This window comes from Spea bombifrons, chromosome 5, assembly GCF_027358695.1.
Source record: "Spea bombifrons isolate aSpeBom1 chromosome 5, aSpeBom1.2.pri, whole genome shotgun sequence".
Taxonomy (NCBI): domain Eukaryota; kingdom Metazoa; phylum Chordata; class Amphibia; order Anura; family Pelobatidae; genus Spea; species Spea bombifrons.
This window is the reverse complement of record NC_071091.1, coordinates 24,051,557-24,066,695: the sequence shown is the minus strand read 5'-3', so window position 1 is coordinate 24,066,695 and position 15,139 is coordinate 24,051,557. Positions and strand designations below refer to the sequence as shown.

The following is a 15,139-nucleotide window of genomic DNA, read 5'->3' as shown; positions in this document are numbered from 1 at the left end:
CCAGTCACAAAGAGGTATTAGAAGGAAGAGATAAAAGGGTTGGAAGGTAATTAGAGAGGCCACCAGAGTTCACTAGATCCATACAGCTATTATTGAAGTCAAAGATCCCCGAGTCACATCACACCTCAGAGCACATTAGGTCACATTTGGAAACTATTATGTGGTTGGAATGGACAATCATTGTCAATTACATACTAAAAGGATTGAGAACACAACCAAGAAGGGACAGCAGCAGGCTTAATAGCCTGCCCTATGGTGTATTTGCACTTGGGCATATCATGTTTTAGCTCACTTGTGCCATTGCAGGGGAAAAATCTCCATCAACATGTCAGTCTGATCCAGTCTATAATGGCGGACCAGAACCAAAACGCTAGGCAAATCTCCCCAGTACGAGGAAACCAACAACCCCAGTTGCACATTTAAGCGTTAATGGGTTGTTAGTGGAGTGCACTTTGTATTCCTTCTGAGTACTAGTGAGCAAGGATGATGTCTGGACTCACTTTTGTGGTTGGGGTGAATGTCAAGAGATCTCAGAAGGGTGAAATTGCTTACGGATAGGTTTGAGAACAATTGAGAAAGGACAGCAGGTTAATAGCCCGCCATTCAGCTCATCTCAGCTTGGGAGCGTCTCAGGCTATTAAGCCGCTGACCGTTCTTGGTTGAGTTTTCCCCAAACCTTTTTGTGGATAGAAACTGCACCTTACTTGTGAGGCCTATGAAGATTGAAGTTGTTGGTTCCTTTGAGAAGTGGAAGTTGTTCTCAAAACTTTTTGTATATAAATTTGTAGCTAAAAAAAGGCAGCCAACAGATGGAAACTGAATTCAGTCCAGAGGATGGCTGGCATCTGTTGGCTCAGTGGTTACTTTCGGAAGCACAGCTTAGTGGCCATTTTTTTATGGCGGAAGGCATGACACACGCATACTCTTTTACATGTCAGCTGATCTTAACTAATATCAGGTCTCACCCTGCCACGCAGGATACGGCATACCACGTTTCTACCCCATGTTACCACTTTCTTCCCCCAGTCTCTACTAAATTGTTTGTCCTTAATCCAAATTAATTCATTACAAGAACACGTATGATGTCATGTAACACCCCATCTACATTATGTGAGGATGTTGTGGTGTTCTGTCCTAGCAATGCTTTTTTTCAGCGTAAGCCAACTATTTTGAAAACAAAATATATTGCTTAATGCTTTATTTACAATACCAGCAACATGCAAAGCAGCACAAAGTATGCGCTGTAATTGGTGGAAAGGAAAGGATCTATCCATTATATATAAAGGGTAATCCTAACAATTTGATCTTGGGAGTACAGGTCCGCTTTACGTTATTGATAAATCATCTTTGATGTTAGAAATTTTTAGGGAAAAATTCCAGAGACCAAAGGAGTCTGAATCAGTAGACTAGCCACTAAAAACCAAGAGCATCGGGCCCCCTTAATCTTGGTGCCTGCACGATTCCCAACGTTGGCACAAAATACATGCACTTGGAGAAGTGAACCAGTTTGCCAGTCCTGCTTTGTATTAAATAATGTGATGTGCCTATTCTTTAACCACTGACGTGCCATTACAAGCAGTGATCCAAAAGCATTGCGTGCTTTACATTGTCTTCCCGAGCCCACGCCGTTGTTTTCACATCAATAGAGAGCATGTAATTGACAGTGATAATGTGGTTAGATTTGCTTATTTATTCCTATCTATTACTAGCCATGTGTTCAGCTTCTTACCGAAACTCATATACTGGAACAGAGGAAAAAACCCAGTGCATGGTGCGTGTTTTAGAGGGTGAAGGGGGATGCTAAGGCCTCGTTCTCTCAGTACAGCTATTTCTATGAAAATAAAATTCAAAATTCTAACAATCATTTTAATCAAATATATTTTGTATTTATGAATCAACATGATCCCCTTAAGCTAGAAGAAAGGAGCTTTGTATGGTTAATAACTGGTACCAACTACTAATAAATAATTAAATAATCAATCTTTTGCTTGACCATTCATTATAATATGTATCTAAAAATGCTTTTGCTCAAGCTGATTTTCCCTGTTACTGTATTGCGGTTAACATTTTAAAATAGATCATCATCTAGATGTACCCAGCAAGTGACAGTGTTTTACTAGTGCTGTATTATGACATTGCTGGATTCTGATGACATCATAATGCACTGAGCTCAGTTGTCCTTCAAACATCTACCAGATCTCTTCTTTGTAGATCATATATTTTAGTAAGAAGGAAAAATAATGATTCACTGCTGAAAAATGTATAATGTATATAAAGATCCATGGTCCAGGCTTCTAAATATCTCTGTTTCATCATGATACAGTTGGATCTAAGACTATTAACATAAATTAGAAGCAAATCATTTGAAGTCAAATATGAAACAATCAGTCTGTCTATTCTGCCATTTTTTTCTGGAGTTTTTTAAATTCAGTCAGTTGTATTCTTCCATAGATGAATAGTCTTGTCTTTGTGCCAACATGTGATCTCATGGCATCAATTTATTAGTGAATACGAAATACAGTTAATATTTTATAAAATATTTAGCATTTTACAAAAACTAGCTTCACCCGGTGTACATTTTAACTAATGATTAATTTTACACACATAGGAAAACATGTAAATGTCTCGTATTAACCCCGGGGACACCCCTGGGTGTCTCTGGGTGAAGCTACACTTCTTTGGTTCTCCAGGTCACGGTACTTAGTCTTCAGGTCACAGGAGTGTGGTTAGACACACCCACACCCCGCCCCTTTCCCCTGCAGACTCCAATAGGAATGTAAGCTATCTGAGGCTGACCCCACCCTTATAGATGACTAGCCCCACCTCTCGCGCAGCTAGCAGCCAGCGTACGTAACTATCCTGCCCCTCGCCAAGCCACACGCCTGAAGAGAAAGAGCTCTGGGTGCATGTTATTATATTTGAAATTAGATTTAGATAAAGCAGCTTGAGGGCCACATGTAAGATCTACTCATGAATTGGGGTGTTAACATGTTTTACACATTGCTCCACTTTTAATACGTCCCCAGTTAGAAGAGTCATGTGATCACCATGAAGTGAATTTAGAGTTCTCACTCACCAAGTATTAAACTCAATTCATAAGGGTGACTGAATGACTCCTTTAGGAAAGCATCACTTGTGCAAAAACATAGTAAAACGTTGTAGGAACCTCTTTTTTTAGAACCTTTTAGACATTTCCAGGACAGCTCCTGTTGTAAAGGTATTCAGAAGTGGACTGCAGTTGGCTACTCGTGCTTGCATGCCAAGTAGAGGAGAACAGCTGACGCTAATCCGGCTTCATTTTGGTATTTTCCAGGGCTCTTCACAATGAGGGGCATATTATGTTATTTTTAATAGCGTGTATTACTTTTATAATCTTTTAATAAGTCCCAGTGGAAAATAAATATACATCTGTTTAACCTGCTAGTCGCTAAGGGTTCATATTTGTGTCGCTGGCGGGGAGAAACTATTTTCAGTACCTATAGGTTAGGATTGCAGAACGGTGAAGAGCAAATCTTTAACCATAATTTGCATGTATTTAAGCTTCTTAGAATGAAATAATTGTAGCAACAAAGTTATTGTTTACCGGCTATTGGCTCTGTTGAAGCATCCAACTCAAAAACTAGTCTACTAGTTGGCTGTTAAAGAGAAAGAGGATGGCGGCCATCATTCACATACCTGGTGTACTCCTCAAAGTAGACCAACCGGTACTCTCCCTCTCCATGGCGATTGCCTTTATATAGGGGCAGTGCTATCTTCAGATAGGGGTGGGGCTAACCACACATAGGGGCAGGACTAGCCCCAGAGAGCCATTAAAGGAGGGAACTGGGCAGGGAGCAGAGGGAAGTGGGTGGTAAGTAGGCGCGACACAGAAATGGAGTAAGCATAGCCACACACACCGCTCTCTTATACTGGAGAAAGAGGAAGCTGCCCAGAAGAACGCCTGGAGGAAACCCAGCTAAAAGGCCCAACACAGTGTGAACAATACAAATTCACAAAATGTGGGTCCCACAACAGAAGCACGAAAAAGGCCCAGACATGATGTAAATGCTGCATTAAATCCTTTGTGTCTCTAGACCATTCTGTGTTGCGCTACGGGTGAAACACACAAAAAAGGCTGCTGGAAGTGGCCCAAAACGTTCAAATCAGAGCAGGAAGTATGAATATGAATTTCTCCAACATGAAAGAACCTATTATAACATTCAGAAATACATAAAAGTTTACATATTAACCAATATCAGTCCAAAAGAGTCAGATTTCATTTTAAAGAAGAACTTAAAAGCATGACCACGGTGTTAAATAGGCCATCAGGAGAGGAAAGCAGAACAGAAGAATTTAGGTTTCAAAGAGGCACTGTCCCACCAAAAAAAGGCACACTTGGGACAAACTCAACATATAACAAATTACCCATAGAAGCTCACTGTCTAATTCTCCTAGAACTGAAAAAGCAGAAGATCCCAACTGTACAACCCATAAGAAAATGATTCCATATTAAGTTAAATTACACATGTATTTCCACTTTTTAAATGATTGACATTGTGCATTACACAAAACCATGAATGATGTTTCTAATGATGAGTTCAGCTCTGATTCATTCACAGTGTTAAATTCAGAAGGGCAGGTAGAGCAGTACCTTTAATACAGTCCTCCTTATGTAACATTTGTTTTTCAAGCATTGCATTGCTGCCCGCCGTCACTAATGGTGTACCAATTTTTAACCTATTAGGATGTTCTCGTTTTACATAGAAAAACATGTTCTTAAAAATTCTAGGAAGTACCCAAAGCGTACGGTTCTTCTGTATGTACTCTCTATTCTGTAATAAACAATATTCCACAAGCTTGTGGGGACCTCATTCAAATGGTGCTATAGTGATCCTACAAATGGCAGAACACACTGCTGTCTTTACAACTACAGAATGTTACCATATACCTTTCAACATATTAAATGGTGAGTGTAAAATACTTTTATTATTTTAGGGGGGGGGTATGATTGTTGCAGAGTGTTCCAAGAATAATTATGCAACCCCACAACCTTCTATGTGAGTTATGTTAAAGTGGATCCAGAAACCTCACTTGTATTCTCCATTTATGAGTTAGAAGGTGTCCGGGCAGGTCAAGAGCATGCTTGGTGGAGTTCATTCAAAGATAGAATGCACATATAATTTACAATGCATGCTGCGTCACATCACAGAGCACAAACATTGAGACAAACCTGTACGTCCTGAACAAAACGATGCTGCTTCCCATACACAGCAGTCCTGCGAGAGGCAATCAGCAAGGCAGCTTGAGTCAAATGGGACTGTCCCATTTTTGGGGTCCTCTCCTGTCAAATTCGGGTCTGTCCCGGCATTAAGCATTGCCTATGCACAGTGCATTACGCGGTGTACAGGCAGCATTGCATTTTAACTTAGTTTGGTGGGTTGACAGAGGGGCATTAAAAAAAAAACTAAAAACACTTCATCACTGCCAAAGTTACACTATCTTGGCATCAAATTCAAATGAAGCCACACTTAGTGGCATCAGACAATGATAATTTATTTCTGACATTAAACTGTCACACAAGGTGACACAGATGTCCACATATTCCACCCCACAAAATGAGGTGCACTGTGCCTGTTGTGGAGGATTGTTGGTTACCTCCAAACATGGTGGTAATTTGTGGAGACTCCTGGGATCACTAGCAATATTGATGCCGGTGAATTTTGTTTACCTTACAAATATTTATGTTGCTCAATATTAGGCAGCCCACCCAGCTTACCCAAACATCAAAGCTGGCACCCCACTGATCCATATCAAAATAAAACATTTGGAGCATTGAACATAATGATAGGTATTATGAAAAAAAACACAATTCAATCATACTGGAGCACAAACCCCATACTTTCAACCCCCCTTTTCGACTGAATCATGAGCGTGTTCACTGGACCTGCTTAGATTCCTGCATTTCAGTGATAATGCCCCCCCAACGATGACCCACAATTTGATAGGCTATTTTTTTCTTATATATACCCCAGAACAGAAAGTCTGCAGAGATAAGTCCCTTTTGCTCTTCAGGGGCAATATATCCCTTCTAAGCGGTCACCTTATGGGGTCAAATTACATAAACTGGGTAAAAGCAGTACAGAATACATAGATTGTCTTTTGGAATCTATGAAGGAAAGAAGAGTGAGCTAAAGCTTGTTTGAGACCTCTCCTTGCTCTTTGTAAACAAGGACCACCGCCTCTGGGTAGACAAATACTACAGAAGCCCAGAACTATTTAGGTGTTCATACATGTTTGACACCCTAGCCTCTGGCACCAAAATAAAAAAATAGGAGACGATTTCCCAAGCAGTTGGTGTATCGCAATAAGGACTAGCAGGTAGGCCAGTGCATGTCAGAGGAAAGGGTGATTCACAAGTCAACAAGGCCCAGTGCATCATTGACTACAATAAAAATATAGGAAGGGTGGATCTAGCTAATGTGTATAGCCGTAAGTTGTACTTTGCACTTGTGCAAAAGTACACCGCCTGAACATATGTACAGGTCTCACGCATTTGTGCCCCTGAATACCGTGCAGAACCTTCACTTGAAGTGGTCATATCACCCATAATAAAGTTACTTGTAACTTGGTACACTGTGCATACAACCAACACTTTTTTTTTACTTAAGTATGACAATTAGCCATTCAGCCTGTGACAAAGTAAAAATGTATCCCTGATTTTTCATTTCTGGGGGATTTTTAACACGATATGTATCTATAATTAACATATTTAGAAATTGATTTTACAATAAGAGACTTTCAACACAGATTTCCCACTTACAGACCTTTTGTTCCATAAATAATCATAAATAGTGGTTTACATGACTTAACAGGGAAGCTCTGTCCTTTTATATTTAATGGTATAATGCATCTCTGTGTAGTCTGCTTTATATTTAACCTCTCTCGATTTAATTCCCATGTTGTGGAATTTATTCACTAAAATAGATATCTCTGACTCATACCATGAGAAAACAATGTGTCTTTTAATAAAAGACCTATTTACAGCCTCTGGAACAGACAACTCTCAGCACATTTTCTAAGATGACCTCTATCTTTTTGGTCAGCTTGGTTTTCTAGAAAACAGAGAAAAGACTTCTGGAAAGGCTTTTAGTCATATCATCCAGACAAGAGCTCTGACCTAATGCCAATGATCCACTGCAATGCCCTGGTTTCAAACATTTAGAGTCCCTAATTTGTATTTCCCCCAATTCCATTATGTTCACAGGTTTCAGGCACCATTTTGTCCAGTACCGGTTACATTGTATATTCCCTTCTATTTTTATGTTTTATAGTATATATCAAAACGTGCTTGCCATGGTACATTGTAGGAAGGTCTTTGGGGCAAATATGTTTTTCGGTCTCTGTGTAAATAGACCAGGTGTGTGCCAGGGAATATAAAATCAAAGACATAATATTGTAGTGATTTGCTAATAATGGTGGAAAACAATGATTCTAACAATTGGTCTTATGAAAAAATACAATCCTGGTGGATGTTAAAAATGTTCTCAAATTAGATTTGAACTTTAATATTACAGTGAAAAACACACCAGTTTGGGAAATAAACATCAAATTCTCCAGTCTGAGAACTTTTTTGCTCTATCATGCTGCTGAGCTTTGTACTGTGCAGAAGAAGAAGCTCACACCATAGAAGCCAATTCTAGAAAAGGCACAGATCTCCCATTTTAGGCCATAAACCCCCCTTTAGCAAGGTAAATGTAAGGGAGGAACAGAAATATGATGGCTGGAGGCTCTGATTGTTGAGCTTAGCAATCAGTTGAATCAATGCATGGGTAGTCTAGAGTACTTTCATATTAGCCACAATATCATATTGTGACATGTTGCTATAATATGGGATCATAAAGATATCTTCCATTCTTTGTTGCTTTCCCAATTTGAGTAAGCCATTTGAGACAGCCATTTTGTTCCAGGATGCCATTTTATATTGCTGATTCGCTGTAGTATGCTTGGAGGTCACAGGATCAAACACTAGAGACTCGCGCTATTATGTAAACAACGCAGGTACAGTCCAGCTGACAATAGGATTCTATTGCCATCTTTGCTGTGGGAATATAGGAAATAAATTTAAATTAGCTTGAAGTGCCCTTGCTATGCTTTTTGATGGACGTCAGAGTTCAAAAAAATAATTCCGAATTAAAAACACAATGATAAAACTGATCGATAATAATGCAAATGCTAAATTGCTTTCAGTAAGTCTCAGTCAGGGTTTTATTTCAGATGATACATACACCCTTTAACATTGACATTTTTTTTCCTGCAGTGACAAGCGCACCTCCTTCCATACATGGTGGGAGTTTGTTAATTCATTTAGCTTTTGGAGAGAGCTCTTCTGTCTTCCTTATTCACTTGTAAGTACAAGCGTGAGCCTTGAACATACAGATTAATAAGGCCAGCCAGAAGATAATCAGCCAGCTTTGCTTGACAGCTAAATGCTGCCTCGATACCAAAAACTAATTGGAAAAAATTGCCCTCATTAGCTATTTCTTCCCGCTTTTTCCCTGGAATCATTTTATACCGTGACTCTATTGCCAGTTTCCTGCCTGCTTCGTTCACCTACAAAAATTAAAATAGTACCATAACATTTTATATGTTATCAATCCACGCAAGCATTTTTTCATAGGTAAATGTCCATTTGAATTTCGGACAAGATATAATATGCCCTTTTTTATGGATGCAAAAAACCAGTTTGACTGAGAACGGCCAATGCTTTATATCTTTCCGTACATAAGGCCTTAGAAATGGAGATTGACAAAATCTTTCATCCATCTCCAAAAATGAGGACACAACCATTAGTTCCTGCTGTCGTTTGCCTCATAGGTGTTGTGACATCATGACACGTGCAATATATAAATGTGAAACATCACAATGGGCCTCTGGAGCTGGAGCTTCTCCTAAAGGTAAGTCACTGATTTAATTTTTTATTCTTTAGGGAATACATATCACAAAGAACTTTAATATACATTCTTTGTTGAGGATACTGCCTGGGACACTGGACTGTCCCTATAAGCATTGTCCATTCTTTTTGTACATTTTTGTCAAAGTATGCCATCTGCTGAGAAACCTGTCCTGCAGTCCATCTCTGTGTTGAGGATCATTTAGACGTACTTATGGATGTGGTCCTCCATAATGTTTTGTAAGCAAAAATATTCTCAGATACTTCCAAGGGGCTACAAGCTATTAAGAAGGTCAAATTAATTGAAAGAACTTGACTGGCCGCACAGAGCCCTTACCTCAACCCCATCGACTACCTTTGGGATTCGCACAGAAACACTCCAAAATGTTGCGGAAAGTTTTCCCAAAAGAGTGGGAGCTTTTATAGGTGCAAAAGGGGACCAACTACAAATGAATGTCTATGTAGTTAGAATGCAGTGTCATAAAAGTCCCTGATGCTCTAATGGTCAGGTGTCCCAATATTTTTGTCCATACAGTGTGTGTATAATGTATATATATAATGTGAGTGTTTTCATATATACACATATATAAGATATGGATGCATTGAAATGCTCCTTTTTCTCTGCTCAGGGTAATAACATGCTCTGTGCAGTCAGAGTTAAATATAACTGGTCTGCAGCAAGGAGCACAGCTATTGAGAATGATTAGAATTCCTCATTGCTTAAGGACACAGCCTGGAAGAGCAATTCTTACAGTGGGAAAAAGAAAGAGTCAAATCGACTCACAGCCCAGGAAAAGGGACTGGGGGCACACAGACACACTGCAGCCTGGCACAGAGAGTATAGGAGGGGGCAGATACCACACATTGAGGGTGGACACAGGCACACTCAAGGTGGCAGACACAGAAGCCAGCATTCAGACACACACACCCACCCTCTGGGTGGTGGCAATGGGAGGGTGCTCTCACTGACACACACACACACACACGTTTACACATGCACTAGCACACACTGAGTCAGGGGGCTTCCCTCACTGCTGCTAACATGATTGCCTTCAACCTGATCGCAATGGGATTTTACCTCCAGCTCTTTTTCTGTCTTGTCCTTTCTCAGGCTTCCTTCCTGGACAGTGTCTTCCCAATCCCTGCAGGTAAATGCTGCATTTTTGTGTCAATGCTACACCAGCTGCATGGTTGGTACAGGCTGTGCAGGGGCTGCAGTCATTCTATATGCTGACCCATGTACATGCTGTGCATATATGGTGGGACTGTGTGGGTAGCATGGTCAGTGGCATCCCCCTAGAGCTTTCTCCATTTCCTTTTGGGATTTCCTGCTCCTGGCACCAGGAGCTGCAGTACTTGCCTTGCATGTTTCTTTCTATTTTGGTCAGGGGATAGCCAGGGTGTAGAAGCTGAGAAAGAGACTAGAAAGTCAGTACCAAATTGTAAATGTGAGTCTATTAATACACCCTTGACTGACCTCATTCATTCCTGCAAGCAGGACTCTGGATCCCAGTGAAGTAAACATGGTGCTGATTACTCTAAATTATTATTAAATATAGTCCAAAAATCCTCCCTTGTCTGGAACTTTAGGGGAACTCAGAGCCCTTAATATTTATCATATACTCAGTGGTGTGCTTTGATTTTGCAGTGAGCCCAAATATAGCTTATACAATGATAATGGTGGGAAACAATGCATTATTTTATTTTTGGGGTGACACAATACAAACAAAAAAATCCAAAATATTTAGCACGCTTTTTATTGCACTAATTTGTATCTATATAATATTTTTTACGTGACATAATGAATGTACTACCTAATGTGTTTAATTAAGTTTAAAGTGTCACAACCCTAGATTTTGCAAATATATACTATATTACATATATGATAAACTTTGTTTTATGGATCATGGTGGATTATGCATTATTAACAGTAAATAATGATATGCATATTCTGAAAATGTACAATTTATATTGTGTAATATGGAATATTTATTTACTGTACCAATGATTTAAACAATAATGTAATATCTTGTTTGGGCGGTGATAATCAATGGATCAAGGAAACCCAAATACTCCAAGTAACATAGGTGTTTAACATATATCCAGTATCTATCCGGAATATATGTAAATGGCCCGATAGAGAATTTGTAATAATGTTGTGTTAAAAGCCATTTCTTAGCAGTGCATCACGAAGGACAAGCATCCAGATAATTAAGGTTGTCTATTCTGAAAGGTGACTGTTTCATTTTCTCCTAAGCCACTTCTCCATAGCAGTTTTCCCTAAAGTTTTCAGATTTTACTTTAGGCTTTCTACCTATATAATATTTCACCATGTCTCTTAGATGTAAATATTTGAAATTAAAATATACACTAGATTAAAAACAATTTATGATAGTCAATGGTTATTTCATTCTCTAGTCTCATTTTTTATTTATTATTAAATTATGTATTATTTTGTTTATGTTTTGTTTTCCAGTTAAGTCATTTAAATATATAAAATTAAAGAGTTTTTTTTATAGTGCAGTGCAGGGTGCTGAGTCGTGGCTTAGTACAATCAATAGTTATCTACAATTACTATAAAATAAAAATTCAGCCATATATTAAAACACGTTACCTCTGCTTTTCCAGATATTAAATGCACCATGTTGGCGTGTGTGTGCACATACTCTATTGATATTAGACAATAGTTTGTTCTTAACATGAAACATAAATGCCATTATAAATATAAGTATATTTTTTTCATGGAATCTGTGTACATTTTATTAAGTTTGTATACGCCGGTGAAGATACCAGTAATATGCAATCCATTATGCTTCTTTTGCCTGAATGAAGGCACCGATAGGTGTGGCTTGATCACTGCAGGATTTCTTCATCTCCAGCTGATGACTTTGATAAATGGAAACATTCACCAGTGATTTTAAGCGAATCTGGAATTTGACATTAACCATTCATCAAAGATATTTATGACACATCAAACAGCTGGAGTTTTTACATTAAATTAACGGGCTGCCCTGAAACAGTTTCATTATTTTTAAAGCTTCTCCTCCAGTCGATAAATAGCAGTCTACTGATACTGAACCCTGTATGATTTAGTATAATTCTATGAATGAAAAAAAAAACATATAACAAACATACCACCAAATATATTGTATATATTAATATATATATATATATATATATATATATATAAATATACAGTGTATATATACACACCAATCCATTAAGTGACCTATTCATATATGAAATATATATATATATATAATATTTGGCGGTGTGTTATATATCTCATACCACCAAATATATCATAAATATGAACTGAATATATAAATATGAATTGGTAGTTTCTCTGGCACTCAATGGATTGGTGTATAGATAGGTAGGTAGATAGATAGAATATAATTCACGTTGCTGTACAATATCCTTTTGAACATTGGCAGGGAATGGGTTGATGGTCATTATATTAGTTTAATTTAGACTGGCAGCATTGATTTTTTTTAGACTGCAGAGCATAGGCCTTCACTGGCTTGAGAAATCAACTAAAGGTTTTTACATGTTGGTTCCATGCATCGGTGAATGTTTTTTATATCTTCTTAGTGAGGTTGGTTATGATCAGTGTCGTTGAGTGGTACATAATCGGTCACATTGCAGTGCCTTTTTGCACATAATAAAGGTGGTTTAGATATTTAAAACAGTTACTTTCATAAAAATGAGATTCATTAAAAAAAAAACCATACCTGACAGATATGCCCATTGTTTTATATATTTTTTTTAATTTCCTGTGTGCAAAGACACCATAGAAGAAGAAGTTTATAACTTAAAATTACAGCTATGTTTATTCATTATTATTATATAGCATTTTGTAACCTTCACATGTGTTTGAAAGTATCTATACCTTGGCAGATATAGTCTTATAAATTGCATATTTTGTTATTAGATATATAGAGATGTACATATTGTCCCAAACTATTTCAGCAAAACTGATATTTATATCAACATTTGTAGATCAATATAAAGAATTTCCCTTTGAAACCATTGAAAGGCAGTCATCTTAACTCATTGGATCTTTATGATTATTCCTCCCTATAAATGTTCTCCTTTTTTTGGTGGAAGCTGATTGGCTCGATCAGCCTCAGAAGGTTAGCGTAATGAAAAAGGTGAGTTTAGTTCAGGGAATTAATTCATTACAGACCACCATCTGCCTCTGAGCTTAACTTCACTCCCGTAAAATAGTTTGTTGCACTTATTGAAAAACCAAAAGGCAAAAGAAACAAATTTAATTTGGCTGAAAGTTGTATAGTTCACAAAGCTCTACACAGATGTGTACTTACTGGATCACATTCACACCATGGACATGCATACTGGTTTTGACGCAACATGTAGAGTCTGCATGCTCCTTGTGGATGCTGTTGTGTTGCACAAACACACCAGTACACATTAAAGTGCCTCCTCAATTAGTACGTATTTTATCAAAGTAGATTTTGTTGTTTTGTTGGGAAAAGCCAGCTGAGAACTCTGGTGGAGATAGCTGGCCATTGGGACATATGTCCGATTATGACACTCACATTTGTTTCTCAAAGATCTGCTAACTTTCCCCATCTATATGGCAGTAGGATTTTTTCGCCAACAATAAAATTTTTCTCCTATTACCGGTACACTGATTTTGTTGACGGTACATAAGAACCATTCAGCACATATAGTCTTGTTTTTCCCTAATGTAAAGAATCAGACCTTAATTAGTCCTTGGTTTTGCCTTAGTTTCAGGATAGCTTTATGCCTATCCCATGTATGTCTACATTCCATCACTAAATCAGCCTCTTCAATTAAGTGTATAGCCTTGTATGTCTTTGTTATGTAAAAAAGGTAAAGCAATCCATCCACAACAACGAGCACACCCTAAATCAATAATAAATACAATTAAGGGAAAAAATAAATGACATGTCAGTACTGGTTGTATGGAGAAGACCCTGCTTCTCTTAAGCACTAAAACTTAATTTTGTCTTATCTCAATGATGACCTTGTGTCTTCTGTAATTATTTTCAACCAAAGACTCACACATAATTTGTATTGAACATGAATATATTTATGTTAAGTAATCATACCTCCCTGTGGACGCATGTATGCCATTTTGGTCTAGTCTTTCTCCATAACTTAATTGTATTCCAGTAGTTGAGCTGCTCACACTGCAGTAAGACAGCACTTATATTGGAAAACTCTAAACATGGGTCATATTTGTTTCTGTAGTTGTTTATAATGTACACTCTCTAAAGGTTATAGAAAGGGAAACTTTGTGAATATTATATGTGAGATTTTATAGCCAGCAACTCTCGGATTGCAGTAAAGGTAATTTGAATTAGCAAAATGTAGTGGGTGCTTTCCGTCCATTATACCTGCTATCGTTCTCAGTTGCATTATATTTCATTACAGTTGCTATCCTCTCTGAGTCTAAGTAGAGTAGGTTTTTGTCTGCTAGTCACGTTTTATCATCATTCTTGCATGTAAAAGAGACAGTTCAGTGTCCCTGACAGCCTTACCACAGAGAATGCAAATTAGAGTACTTTGTGAGTACTTTAATATGCATTCTTTAAAAACGTAAAAAAAATAATCAAAAAAAGGACTTAACAGACGTAGAAGCTGTAGCCCATGCTTTAGCCAATGATTCTTACCACTGATTGGCTACTTCAAGTAGCCAACAAATGGCAAGAAAGCCATCCCATTGATATCCTTAGACAACCCCCCCACAACGTTCACTGAGTAAGCTGCTACCCTTTTAAGCCACTTTTCGTTTTTCTGCTTTTCATTTTTTTTCTCTATATCCCTTACCAAGCTCCAGCAAATAATTCTAAAGCCCTTGGTGGGGAAGGGACCTGGTTGACCTTATTGCAAGGTTAACCTTGACTATAGTCCATAATACCCTATAATATTGCAGAGTTGAAACTGGAATTTTGGAAAGTTGAAATCAATTGCCATGAGTTTATGAAAACAATGATTAATTGTGTTCTTTTCTAATGGGTTAATTAGAAAAATGTCAGACATTCATCAAGAAATCACCAGTCATCAAAAATGTATGTTATGTTTACCTTAATTATACAGAACCTCGGAAACTAAGCAAATTTTATTTACAATATTTAATTGATACAGATTTATATTAGAGCAGGAACATCTACTTTTGTGTTTTTAACCATTTCATGGAGGTAGTGAAATTATAGCTGG

At 37.8% G+C, this 15,139-nt stretch overlaps 1 protein-coding gene across 3 annotated transcripts in view; it reads left to right on the top strand.

The window, feature by feature from the left end:
• Positions 1 to 9,830: 9,830 nt before the first annotated feature.
• Positions 9,831 to 15,139, top strand: part of COLQ (collagen like tail subunit of asymmetric acetylcholinesterase) — a 35,932-nt gene continuing 30,623 nt past the window's right edge. For all 3 annotated transcript variants that reach the window (XM_053467746.1, XM_053467745.1, XM_053467744.1), the window contains exon 1: positions 9,831 to 10,077. In XM_053467746.1, coding sequence (XP_053323721.1) covers positions 9,972 to 10,077 — 106 coding nt within the window. In that variant the 5' untranslated portion in view covers positions 9,831 to 9,971. The remainder of the gene's footprint in view (positions 10,078 to 15,139) is intronic.